Raw genomic sequence first — 13,297 nt, 5'->3', positions numbered from 1 at the left:
AATGAACATAATTTATTAGCGGGTTACAAACCTCTTGATAAAAATTAGCACTGTATTAACCAGTGATAGCAGCTTCCAACTTCAGCACGGTTCTTTCATGTGTTATCACAGTCTCACAGTCACACCATAGCACACACATCATTTTCTGCACCGTGTTTCTGCACTGTGCTCGGCTACATAGTATGTGCGCTGATTCTCTTTTCTTTTTGCAGTGGTCGGGGCTGCTTTAAGGCCCAACCACATGCAGAGCACTTTCGGCGTTTTCTCGCGTCGACGTTGTCGCCAGAAATGCACGGCTACGCGAGCTGACGCCCGAGCGACGCCGATGTCTACGCTCGCCAGATATCGGCGTCGACGCAGCGCGAGAGAGCATCGGAAAGCGGGCGACAGCGTCCGTCTTCGCGTGGTTTGGGGGCATTCCTTTCAGCAGAAAACAATCGATTTATTTTTAACTTGCGGTAATCGGTTGCCTTGAGACAAATTGCCAGCTATTTCTGTTCGCAAGCGCTTATCCATTTGTGGCTTGTTCGGCTTTCAACACGGAGATCGGGGATCTGCGATTTAAATAAGGGAGCTCTGGCTACATCGCATCCAGTATAAGCATAATGTGGCTTGTCTGCAAGATCGGTGCGTGACGAGCAAGCGTTATCAACGCCAGAATTCTAGCGGCGCATTCTCTTCCATTCGTAGCTCCCGTGGCTTGCGCTGACCGGGGATGTGCTATAGCTTTTCTTGACTCAAATGAGGGACCTGTGGTTACATCGCTCGTAGCACTAGCATTATCGTCCTCGGCTCCAAGATCGGTGCGCAAGAAACAAGCGTTACCACTGCTCAAGTCTCTCAAACACGACCAAAACAAAACACATCCGACACTATTTGTGGGCAGCCTCGTTTGGTACACCGAATTCTCTGTGCCTCCCTGTCTACTTGTGTGGTCGAGGGGTTGGGTGTCGGACTTTCGTTTTGAAGTCCGTGGTTCGAATCCTCAAAAAGCCCTTTTTTTTTTTTCGGCGAGGGTTTGATCAGTTTTTTTTCTTTACAGGGTACAGTCAGGGTGCCAGAGTACCTTGCCTTTTAACCTACAAATGACGTTCGACGGTAACCTCAGTACCAAGGCAGCGCTGAAATTTGTTTTGCTTACACTTTGAATTCATGCACCTGCATTAGGTACATAACATGCAGGTTAAATCAAGAAGCAACTAAAGCAGTTTTGCGAGGTGCGTCTTCGTTTATCATCCTATTTATTTGTTCAGATTTGACCATGATGACTCGAGATACATTGCCAACATACTTATATAGCAATGAATAAATATGCCAAGTGATTTTCTTTTTTGCTAAAGCTAAAGTCTTGATAATTGCAGTTCAATAATCGATAATAACTGCTCATAAACGACTTCAACAGGATGGCAATTGACGTCCAGCAACGCCCGCTGACGCAGCTACTGGCGCGCGACTTCGCCGGTCTCATGCGGTTGCTCGCCCTCTCCTGAGGGCCCGCGCGTTGACGCCGAACGACGCCGACGATCGCGCGACGCGTGATTTCGCGTCCATGTGGTTAGGACTTTGTTGTGGCTGCTTTATTGATTCTCTTTTAGTTTTGTCATTGGTGCTTCACCTGTTCGCCTGCTGCCACGATGTGGGTAGGTGTGGAGTTTGGTTTCAGCCTTTTTTCTCACGTACAATTTGGTTTTTATGGAAAGAAACTTCTTGGGCGTTCGCACCTTTTTATTTTTTTATTGGCTGTGAGTTGCGGTGTCGGGTTTAGGGCGATATTGTGTGTTTTATTTTGTTAGTCGTCGTGTTACAGCGAGCAAAATAGTAAACTGAATTCTGCTCCCGCGTCCCCGGTTTTAAAATTGGAAGTTTCATTTCGTCGTTCATTCTGTGAGCAGGAAAGTGGTAAAAATATTCTCTTTCATCGCAAGAAATAACCACATAACAGCTTTGCAACTGCAGTTGCAAAGCTGTCCTCACGACAGAATTATCTTGTTCGAGCTGTTGGCTGTTGTGTAGACAGATTCATGTATCGCGACATATTTTGCCACGGCAGCCGCATCTGTAGTGACGACAAGAATCTGCCGTCACGACAGCCGGCTTTGCTACTACAGCATTTTTGTCGTAGTCCTGTTGCAACTACAGACGTCACGACAGCATTTATGCCTCTGTAGTTACTACAAGATTCTGTCGTCACGACAGCCAGCTTTGCTACTACAGCATTTTTGTCGTAGTCTTGTAGTAACGACAGACGTCACGACAGCTGGCTATGTCACGACAGCATGATGGCTGTCGTGACGACGGGTAGTTCTGTTGGGACTACAGGAATGTTTGTCGTTGAGAAGATTGACTCTGTCGTTACGACAGAAATGTGTGTCGTAACAACAGAAAACTTTGTCGTAACGACAGGAATTCTGTCGTAACTACAGAAATTGTGTCGTACGACAGGAATTCTTGTTGGGTTTCTGTCGTATTCCTGTTGATATTTTCGACTGGGTATTGAAAAGCAGAGACACTAAAATGTGTTTTTTGTTTATTTGTTTTCATAAAGTGAGTGAAATAATTCTAAACGAAGCAAACTAGGCTATTAGAAGCGGTTCTATGAAATTGTAAGCATTTTGCACCTGGTACGCGATGCTTTTCTAGCCGATAAGTCATGAATTACTAAGTCCCATAGTACTGTGATCAGATGAGTCCCCCTTAAAACGCTTCACCCGAACAATTATAGCCCAGTATGGCTGTCTGGCCCCAGGCATTACAATTGCACTCATGAACACTGAGGCTGAAAAATGCAGACAACTACCTTGATCTCCGGCGTCTTTATAGAGGCACCATACCAGGCACAGCATTCGCGTTTCGACATTCAGCCGCAGCGTACAGAAACAAGAGGAAGCGCATTCGCCCTACAAACGATTTCGTAGCAGCGCTAATATAGTGTTGTTCAAGTTAGGGAGTGGCACCAATGATTTATTTTTATGCTTACTGAGCACAACGCTGTCTGGCGTATGGGCAGCGGCATGGTGTTTTAAATGGCTGGTGGCATAAAGAGATAAGGGCAATGTAATTGAGTTGATAATAAATTTGTGAAAACTTGGGTGAGAAGGTATTCAGCCAGAGGGTATCTAGTATGCAAGTCGAGCAAGTGACACCGGGGCTGACACGGCTCTATAGAAATAGTTTATTAAAAGGTGGACGTGGTTAAGGCATTACGCCCTTCGTCTTGTAGCCCGTAACCGTAGCTCTACGGGCTGTTTGGGTGCCGTAAGGCCAACAACCTTACCGCAACCATATGTTCCGGTTAATAATAAACATGAAATATGACCGTTCAGCTTAACTATAAATAGCCAAATTTGTTGCATGAGCTCAATATACGACATAGCAATATAGCGCAACAGGTATAGGGTCTCTAGCCTTCACCGAAGTTGTTATCTATGAAACCTAATTTGCACACCCAACCTCCTAAACCGTACAAGGTACGGACAAAAACTTGAAAGTCTTCAACTCAAAAGCCGGATATAATTGGGCTGTGTCCAGAACGAGCAATTTTTGGTGCCTTCCTGAGGACGTCCGCTTTTAAAGGTTGGACTTGTATCTGTAGATGTGCGTAAAATATGTCACGTAGTCAAAATTAGGTGATGTTGTTGCTGTAATTAACGTTGTTTGGAGCAAAGTTGTCCTCCGCAATAAACAAGGATAAATTTACAAACGTGGCGGAAGCAGTACACAATGTGACGCGCGCAATCCAGAGGTCCCGAATCTAATAAGACTCGGTTAGTCTGTAAGCCTTTATTTGGAAATGCAGCCGTTTTCAGAAACACATGTCAGATTTAGCACACTGCCGATAAAATAGGGAAAGCTAAAGTGGGTGAGAAATGACGTACGCTATTTGTGATCTAACAAATTTGATGGGCGCGATCTCACGGCCAACGAAACTAACGGATGTCTCACAATTGTCATGAGATCGGACAACCACCCTCTTCCGGCACGCGCTAAAACAAATAATGAGCAAACCGGTTTCCTGAGGCTGGTTCACGCCAATACCTTAAAAACGACGAAGAAAGTGTTAAAGATTTTTCCAACTGGCAACAAAAGTGTATCAGAAAAACAAACAGGAATACCGCAATTACCCGATTCTAACGGGCACCCGATTTTCCCGGCAAAAAAAAACCGAAAAAACTTGCACCTGTGATTGTAACGCGCACGGAACTTTGTGAGCAAGAAAAACGAATGCGAGAGAAACGGACGATTTATTTCTCGAAGCAATCTCACTCATCTCACTCCTCGTCGCTCTTCGCTGACCACAACATCTCGTCCTTGGTGCCGTCGAGCGCGTTAGCGATGCCACACTTCATAACGAGCGTTCAACCATGATCGATGGGATCGTGGCCCACGCCTCGCACGCCCATCCTGCGAGCTTCTCCAGAGGCGCACGCTTCAGCCGAACGCTCGTTTTGAACGTGTGAGAGCCGCTGCTGCCATTGCTGTTATCAAGCGCGCAAGTGGAACGATTTGACGGTTTGTGTGAACGCCGATAGAAAAGCCTAGCGCCTATGCTTCCTGCGTCCGAAAAATTGTTGCTAAAAGCTTTGGCGCCATCATGGCGATGGCGATGGGCGGGACGAAATTTCCGTTTCGGCAGTTTCGATTTCGTATCCGATTCTAACGCGCATGCGATTTTTCGACCTATTTTTCCGGAAAAAAAGTCCGCGTTAGAATCGGGTAATTACGGTAAGTGGCACTCTGTGACACAACCACAGTTCTACATATTCAAATTACATGCATCCTTGCGTGTGAATACTTTACTGTACTTCGTGTTGCCCATTCTGTAAATTACTTACAGGAATGTTTTTTATTGTTGCCACCCCTGCCTCTCTGTTGGCCTCTAAAGATTTGCGCCAATGGGAGCAAACTCACCTCGGATATTTCTTGCTGTCAAAACCTCAGGGTAGTTTTGCATGTCTTTGTGGTTTCCGAATAGTCACACTCCATCAAAGGTTTTACTCTGTTAGGCAGCACGAGTGAAGGCGAAGATGGAACATAGAGCAATAAGCATCAAGGTATTTAGGTTTTATGAACGATTGCGAGATAGATGCCATGTATAACGTCCATAAGGTAAAGGTGAGGTGCGCTGTGGCGCACTGTGATGTTTGGTCGTCGGAGCACCACATTGTTGTCGTTACTCTCTGCCCACCCCAGTACCACGTTCACTTTGCGTATTGCGAGCTCACGCAGCCGTTTAGGTTACAGTGAATGGAGTGTGCGAGAAGAGCTTGCATATGTTTCCAAAGTATAGGTAAAGTTTGCCTGTGAAATGGCTCTTGTTTTAGCTTGACCTTGGTGCGGTGGCAAACGAAAAATGCGTTCGGCAAAAAAAAATTACCAAGAAAAAATTGTGAGCGCACATAATCGTACGCCTCGTGAGGAGCGCCCGGCGTTCTCCAGGATTATGCGTTGGCTTCAGTCACGTGAGGAGCACGCTAAAAATTCCAAGGAAACAGGTCACGTGCGTTCGTGCCTGAAGCAGGCTAGAACAGGACAGCCCGCGCTACATATGCAGAGTTCATGAAACCGGTTGCTGCCGGTTCTAGAACGCGCGCACGCGGCCCACTTTGGGAGAGATGTGAAAACCTGCGGACAAAACAATCCGGCCCTGCCAGTCATAAAGAACTTTCAGCGGAAAGTTTGAGAATACATGTGAGGTGAAACAGCCGGTGCTCCTATGGAGGGAGAGGGTCCGACGGCTGAGTTATTTCTCTACCCGTTACAACTAGTGCAAGTTGAGCCACTTTTTTACCATGAAACTTGTCTGTAACATAACTCCGCATATTACCGACAGGTGTAGAAGCAGGCCACGAAGTTGTAGTGCGAGATCTCAACTCCCTTAGGCAGACCCGTGCTCCCCGAGGTGTAATATACTGCCATAATGGTATTCTTCGGATCTGTGACGGGACAATCCTGGAATTCTCTTTCGTCGAGCGTTGCGAAGTCAGCTGCCGACACAAAACCAGCTGCCGGGCCCATTGAGAAAAGGCCCTGAGAAAACAAAGTTGCTGTGTTAGATGGTTCTCTTGAAACACTTTGCATTTTTGTCTCAATCAGGCTCGCCGTGATCCCATTTATTTACGGCTAATGGGTAGGCCCTTTGGTCCTATGGTGCTAAGTTGAATATGATGGCCTATAACGCGCTACCGGAAAGCATGCACACGCGGAGTAAATATTTCAGGCCGACTTCGGCAGTGTTTTACAAGAAAACAGCAAAGGTTTCAAAACTGATTATCCTACGGCTTAGCAAAGTTTCACTAAGCCGATAAAAACATAAAATTCTGTGCGTAATTTTGTATTTTTGGGTTTATCAATTCGAAGTAACCTCTAATCATCATCTTCGCAAGGGAGAATAAGTATATTACAATAAAGTGAATCACGGGCATTGCAATCGATCTTTCTAAACAGATTTTTCTTATTGGTTTTGTTTTGGCTGACCATGAGACTTCAGCTTGTTTAAAAAGGCACGCTTGCTAAAACGGCAAATGGATGCACCGTTTGTAAAAGCTAGAGTTGCACAAATACTCATTGTTTGACTTTGTATGTAAGCAGCTTGACCTGAACGGTGGGACTGCGCGGTGAGCAAGGTATTCCTTGTCGAAAATCTGCCATTGACACAATCGACATGCGTAATACCTGAAGCAAACATCTATTATATCTAGATTCCCACTACAAAAATGTCGCACAACACCAAAAGGCGGCGCCCGGGCTTCACGGCAGGAAAAAAATCAGTTTCTTTTTCTGCCAAGATTACCTTCATATTTAGTACTGCGGTGGCAGACAGAATCTTTTCGGTAAACTCCACTTCGGTGAGAATTTGTGTGCTGTCGCAGTCTTGAGCCTGGTAGAGGATTTCTTCTGCAAAAAGGAGTTCGATAGTAGGGAGGTCTTGAGGTTGCCATCTTGAGCGCAGAGTATGTGAACACAACTTGAGAAAAGCGTCACATACTGCGACGAAGCTACCAAGTAAAACTTTCTTTATGTTGTAGGCTTACGGGCAAGGCCATAAATAGTTATAATAATGTATATATATATATATATATATATATATATATATATATATATATATATATATATATATATATATATATATATATATATATATATATATATATATATATATATATATTAGGGCGTCGAATCGTACATGAACCGGAAAAAGAAATAACTGTTAAGGTTTATGCCGAAACGAATATTGCACGGCCAATGCAATTCAGGCTTTTTTTTGCTTTCACGTTCCATCAACTTCGTACCCACTCGCGCACTTTCCCAACCAGACAATTGAACGGGATCACTCTCTATGCAACATCAGGCAAAATGAAAGAGGACCAATGTAGCGATGGTCTGTTACTGCTGGAAGCGCGAGCGTAGTGGAGGCTGTTCAAACGAAATGTCATCTCGGCAGCTTGCAGGGGATATAAGACGGCTTTGTCCTTCCCTAGCTGCAACTTTATTGGAGCAATCAGACTGCAGGTGTGCTCCATTGCGTAACAGCGAAAACCCACACCCCATGTGTGCAAATGTTTTGCATTTTGTAATTTTTTTAAATGTCCGACCCCTAAAAATTGTTAATTTTTGACAAGTGTGACTGCAGTAGCTGCTCAGTGGCCGAGCCGTTTGCTGCTGATGAATTTTTTCTGTTTCAGATCTGCTTTTTTTTTTTTTCGAAGGTGAACTTGTACTGACTGCCCAACTCGCTACATTACTTCTGCTACTCGTTCCGGAAGGGAGTACTGCAGTGGACGAATTAAAGAGCGACTACCCAAAAAAGTCCCCTCTTACGCTACGCGCGTGAAATTTCCCTTAAATTTTGTAACACCATAATCTGTTATAAGATTCTGCAATGTTGCACACAAAACTATGGCCGGGGGTGAGGCGGTACAATGACATACTAATTGTAATGCACACATCCGGTACAGCTACCTCAAAAGGAATTGCAGTGGTCTGTCCAATAATGCAGTGACTGATCGTTAGCTAAAGCTTAATTTTAACAAAAGTGGCTAACACATTCGATGCGCTGACAGCTAACAAGTTATTCAGGGTGACCAAATAATCTAATTCATTGGTAGTATTTACGTGCCTGTTGTTCTGCCTGATTTTTCTGTTTTGTTTCAAATATAAAAAAATGTGCGCCATTGGTATTAAGCGCTGGTATTTGAACGCGCCAGTACGCAGGCCTATACTTAAGGCTTCAAGTTTAGCGTGATGGGCGATTCCATAGCGACAATTTCGATTTCAACAAAAAAGGAAACGGCAGAAAATATATCCCACCGTCATACCTCTTGGTGGTGGCTTTATAAATAGTCGCTAGGAACACATGATGTCTGGGAGAGAAAGTAGGTAGTAAATCGTCGCCACTTCATCTGCTTTTCTAATATCTCCTAATTGCTTGAAGTTTGCTTTGCAACTGCTACACTGCCCTTGGAGGAAAGTAGCATTTTGAATTTGTGTTGGTATTTTGATTTGACTGTCGTTTTAAACTACTAATTTCTTTTTTCAATTTCAGTGATATTTCATCTCCTCGAACCGGTTCGCCAACTGGTACAAGCTCCCGAACAGGTTCACGAACCGGTTCGGTACGTGAACATATGGAACCGGAACTGTACCGAAACGAAATAATTTCGCCTGAACCAGCCCCTTTACCGAACCGGTATTTTTATTGGTTCGTCAAACTGCAAAGAGACTGCATAATCAAAGAAAAATCAGAGTGAAGAGCGAGGGTCTATACATACATGTATAAATATATATAGCGAACCAGAAATGGGAAATGAGGGGCTCAGTGAATCAAGACATAATAAGGGTTGGCAGTCAAGAAAACCTCGGAAAGCAAAGGGGGGAATACGGTAGGTCATAGAAAGAGATGAAGAATTTTTTGAGCAGAAAGAAAATGGTGAAAAAATGCCCGCCGGGTGGGATCCGAACCCACGATCTCCAGAATACCGGTCTGGTGCGATAACTACTACGCTGCCATCGGGGCTGTTTCCCCAACACTTTCTCGGGTGTTTATGTTACGGTATTTTTTTGTTTCTGCACTAGGGGGTCGTAGCCAGCACCACTCAGACTACTCGGGGTGACGGGGACCTTCTTTTTAACCCCCGGGCCGTGACTCGAGTGTCTACATGTCCAGAATGGTCGACCACTGTTGAACCCTCTTAGCCTACCTTTGGCACCAAGACTATCAGAACAGAGGTCCTCGCTATGCATGTAGCGAATCACAAATGGTATTTGAGGGGCTCCGTGAATTAAGACAGAATAAGGGTGCGCAGTCAAGAAAACATCGGAAAGCAAAGGGGGGAATGCGGTAGGTCATAGAAACAGATGAAGATTTTTTTGAGTCAGAAAGAAAGTGGTGAAAAAATGCCCGCCGGGTGGGATCCAAACCCCCACCTCAAAACCCACGGCACATCTAACCTGGCTTTATTCCTTCAGTGTCCTTTCTGCTACAACCGGAAAATATAGACCACTCACTTTCTAATTGCCACAGCTTCTCCACGAACCGACGCACACATCTACAGTCAACCTGTACGCCACTCCACCGTCCGCTTCCTACTTCCGCTGTGCTGTCACTAGGCGCTTCCGTCATACAAGTTTGACCAAGGTTTATAGTGGCCGCCCTTCAATCTTATGTTGCGGCGACAAACCGGTGAAATATTCACACTTATTTTTTTTCTCCTTGACTGCACTTTTACATTCTAAAAGTAGTTTCTGTTCACTATTCCGTTTTCTAAATGTTCTAAATAATATAGAAAACATCTGTATAAGCACACAGCTTCTTCGCCGATTTCTTGGCGGAGGTATGTGCCATACTCTAAAGCAACCAACCATTAGAACAGGAAGTTAGCGCAAAAACATTTCATAAGTCGCATACACGAAGAACGGAATGATCGGTGAGCTCTCGACTGGTCGTTTACGCCCGGGAGACCTCAACGCCAATCCACTACCTCTTCTGGCCAACAACACTAGTGAAGGCATAGGAGCCCCCGCAACGCAGCCATCTTCTTTTAGCAACGACGGCACGGCCACAACATCGCGTCATCACTCGGCCACGACCGGGCCATCACCAGGACACGGATGTTATCGGCCAACCTGCAGGCTTGACCCGGCACGTCAGCCTGAACGTTTCCAAATAACTTAACAAAGCTGTATTGCAGAAGGTGGACACGCCGGTCGGCATAATAAATAAAGGAAGGTGGGGGGCGGGGGGTGAAGTTTAAAGGTTACATTTGGCGATCGACGCCTGAGGGACGCCCGAACTCGCACTGAGAGAGGGGCTTCTGTCGTGAAAGGGCGGGTTAAAGTGGCGTTGTCCAGTCCCCAAGCCGCTGGACGCCGGGCGGGAGACACTTTGAACGTAGCGTTTCAAGGCCGGGACACTCCCACAACACGTGGTGTATAGTGGGCGTGACTCCTGTGGAGCAGGAGGTTCAGGCAATTGCGTCCACAGGTTGCTGATCCTGGACAGCATGCTGGTGACGTTTTAGAACATAAGCGTGCTACTTCGCGAAGACATCATCGGTTAGAGCGGCACCAGCCCATGCTTTGTGCAGAAGCACTTGTGCGCCCCTGGGCAATCCAATGGGCAGGGGAGCGGGATCTGGTGGAACCAAATTCTGCAACGACTGCTTGGACTCGTGTTTGGCTGCAGCTATTGCTTCTGAAGGGTCGGGATCGTATTGTGCGAATGGGACGGGTAACGCCGTGTTGGAGCAGAGTTCAAAGTACTCGCTCGCGCACGCGTACGCGGTCTGCTGTCGATTTCGCTGTTGTTTTTAAATACTAATTTTTTGTACGGCATGTTCTGTTCCAAACAGATCAGCCTTGATTTGTATTTGTGTATTCTAATATGTAATTGATTCGGGAATAATCTTTGCCCATGCCCTACCCCAGCAAACCTCACTACCTCTCCGCCGGGTCAGCCCCATCTCTTTATCATAAAAACAACCTGCGTTACACCCAAAATGAACAAAGTTACTGAAATCACGCTAACCCAAGGCAAATATTTGGATGCAGCTCCTCACCAATGTATAAGGCGGGAGAAAAAAACGCTTTATTTGACTCTTCATGGCAAACTCTGGCAAATCAATGCGCAGTCGAATGTAACGGGATGATCTTATTTTCGTTGTGAAAAGATGAATTATAAATATTGCCTCGTTGCGCGGTTTAGCATCTCAGCTCTTCCTTTTAAAAAGACAAGTTATTCTTCAAATGCGCCAGGTAAATTGCACTTATATCCTCGCTCTAAAAGGAATCAATTTTTCAGGATGAACTTCTATCGGTAGGACGGCGTCATGCCACACGAGGTAATGAGGAGTCACCGACGACATATTTGTGGCGCGTACCTGGGTATATCCGCACTTCCGTAGTGCATACGATACGAATGATAATAATGGTCATTTTGTTTAAAAATGTACACGGGTATATGCATTGAAAATTAACGATAATATTGCAGAGGGAAAGACCGTGAGGCTGCCTATTTAGAGAAGCCTCTCTTTTCAGCGCATATCAGGGGGACAAGTGCCCCATCCAAGAAACGGAACCGATACGTGGTGGTGGTTTTTATATTTACCATCTTCGTGGCCGTCTGACACAGCCAATCTGACACGGAGTCAGGATTGCGATTCAATAAAAGTCTATTACTCCTCCTTCTTGGCAGTAACGGAGCCGATTGGGTAAAAATTAGGTCGCACTTCGGCTGTGTACGTTGTGCCAGTGACTTAGTTACGGTCTCTCTCTTGTCCATGCATGTTTTCGATAAAGAAAGTGTGTGTGTGTGTGTGAGACAGAGAGAGAGAGAGAGAAAGAGGGAGAGAGAGGGGGGAGGGAGTTAGGGAGGGAGGGAAAGGCCCTTCTCGGGCTAGTAGTTATGCTGCTTTGTGGAGAAACCCTCCACCGGGCTCTTTGCCGACAACACCTGCGTGTGAAGAACCTGGCCAGCTGCCGCGTGTATATATATCTTTTTAGCCCTGAGTATTTGTTTTGTCAAAATGGTCGCGTTTGCTAAATATTGAGCAGACTTCCTAATACTTACTACATATCCACCCGGAATAAAGTTTAGAAGTATTCATCTAATTGCGAAACTTTAAAAATTGCGTACCACATACCTATATAACCCCGCAGGTTATATAGGCTGCATTAAACGCTTAATTTACGTTCGACTGAGACTGGTTTTCGAAACTCTAGCCCAGGGAGAAAATGGAAGGTATTAACGCAATGTTGAGTGAGAGGCGTCTTCGGTTTTGTAACTTCAACACGAGGATTGTGATATGTATCACACTGAATTTATACCAACAAATGTCCTCAGCAGTTTTTTTTTAATTAATAAAAATATCTCGATCAACAGGGATAAGAACTTGCCGAGGAGGAGATTCAGATTGAATAAGAGCGGCCATAAAAACGATATCACCAATTTCATCCCTGTCGATATTTACTTTACTTTGCGTAGTATAGTGCGATGGCCGTTTTTATTTAAACAATGAAACCACCGGCTTCAAATATGTCCTGTTTTCGTCAGAAAGATCTCTATAAAGTGTGCTCTTCTGTATTCTCACGTTCTGTGAGCGACGTCTTCATCATTACGACGGTTGCTCCAGCGAGGACGCACCCGTACATGGCGGCAATGTTTTCGACGCTATTGTTGAAATGAACACAAATACGGTCGCCTGGCATCACACCGTGGCTCCGAAACCCAACGGCATAACGCTTAAACTGCGCCAGGACTTCACCACGGGTGAGGCTGACCACGTCATCAACCTGTAAATGAACGTAAATGTTACACGCATTGCCTAATTACTGCAGATACCACAAATTTCTTGGGATTGTCCAAGGTAACCGTACCTCAGGCTTAAACTATTTTGCTCTGTTAACCAAGCGGCCAAAATATTGAACTTGACAAAACCCCAAAATAGTCATTCGGCTTCAAACAAAAGTCAGGAGCTTCAAAGCGTAAAGAGGCGTCACAACTGCTCCTTAATTTTTCCCCGCACACGACCGCACCGTCGAGATAGACGACGTTCATTGTGTAGTTTAGAGAACCCGAAACGATATGTGCGGGTCGCTAAAAAGATGGTATTGCATTTGTAATTCGAAAGGGAGTTGAAAATGTCGATATAAGCCTTACGGAGAAAAAAGAGCACTTTTCTCGACATCGTCGGTGTCCAGTGAAGAGCTATAATGCGGAAAAGTATTCGACACTTTTAAGGCTCTAAAACCATTGTGAAGACGCCGCAAAGGGTATACGTTCATACTAATAATACTGTTTAAC

The 13,297-nt window shown here is 45.2% G+C and overlaps 1 protein-coding gene across 3 annotated transcripts in view; it reads right to left on the bottom strand.

Annotated features, from left to right (window-relative positions):
* The window catches only part of LOC144175166 (putative 4-coumarate--CoA ligase 1), an 89,419-nt gene that overhangs the window by 44,452 nt on the left and 31,670 nt on the right, over window positions 1-13,297 (bottom strand). For all 3 annotated transcript variants that reach the window (XM_077704267.1, XM_077704266.1, XM_077704268.1), the window contains exons 4-6: window positions 12,585-12,786; window positions 6,791-6,894; window positions 5,825-6,027 (exon numbers count right to left, since the gene is read on the bottom strand). In XM_077704267.1, coding sequence (XP_077560393.1) covers window positions 5,825-6,027; window positions 6,791-6,894; window positions 12,585-12,786 — 509 coding nt within the window. The remainder of the gene's footprint in view (window positions 1-5,824; window positions 6,028-6,790; window positions 6,895-12,584; window positions 12,787-13,297) is intronic.

The sequence above is a fragment of the Haemaphysalis longicornis genome, unplaced genomic scaffold (assembly GCF_048455015.1).
Source record: "Haemaphysalis longicornis isolate Haplotype H1 unplaced genomic scaffold, Haemaphysalis longicornis Haplotype H1 scaffold_3, whole genome shotgun sequence".
NCBI lineage: Eukaryota > Metazoa > Arthropoda > Arachnida > Ixodida > Ixodidae > Haemaphysalis > Haemaphysalis longicornis.
Note: the sequence above shows the minus strand (reverse complement) of the source record. Positions and strands in the feature narration are given on the sequence as shown.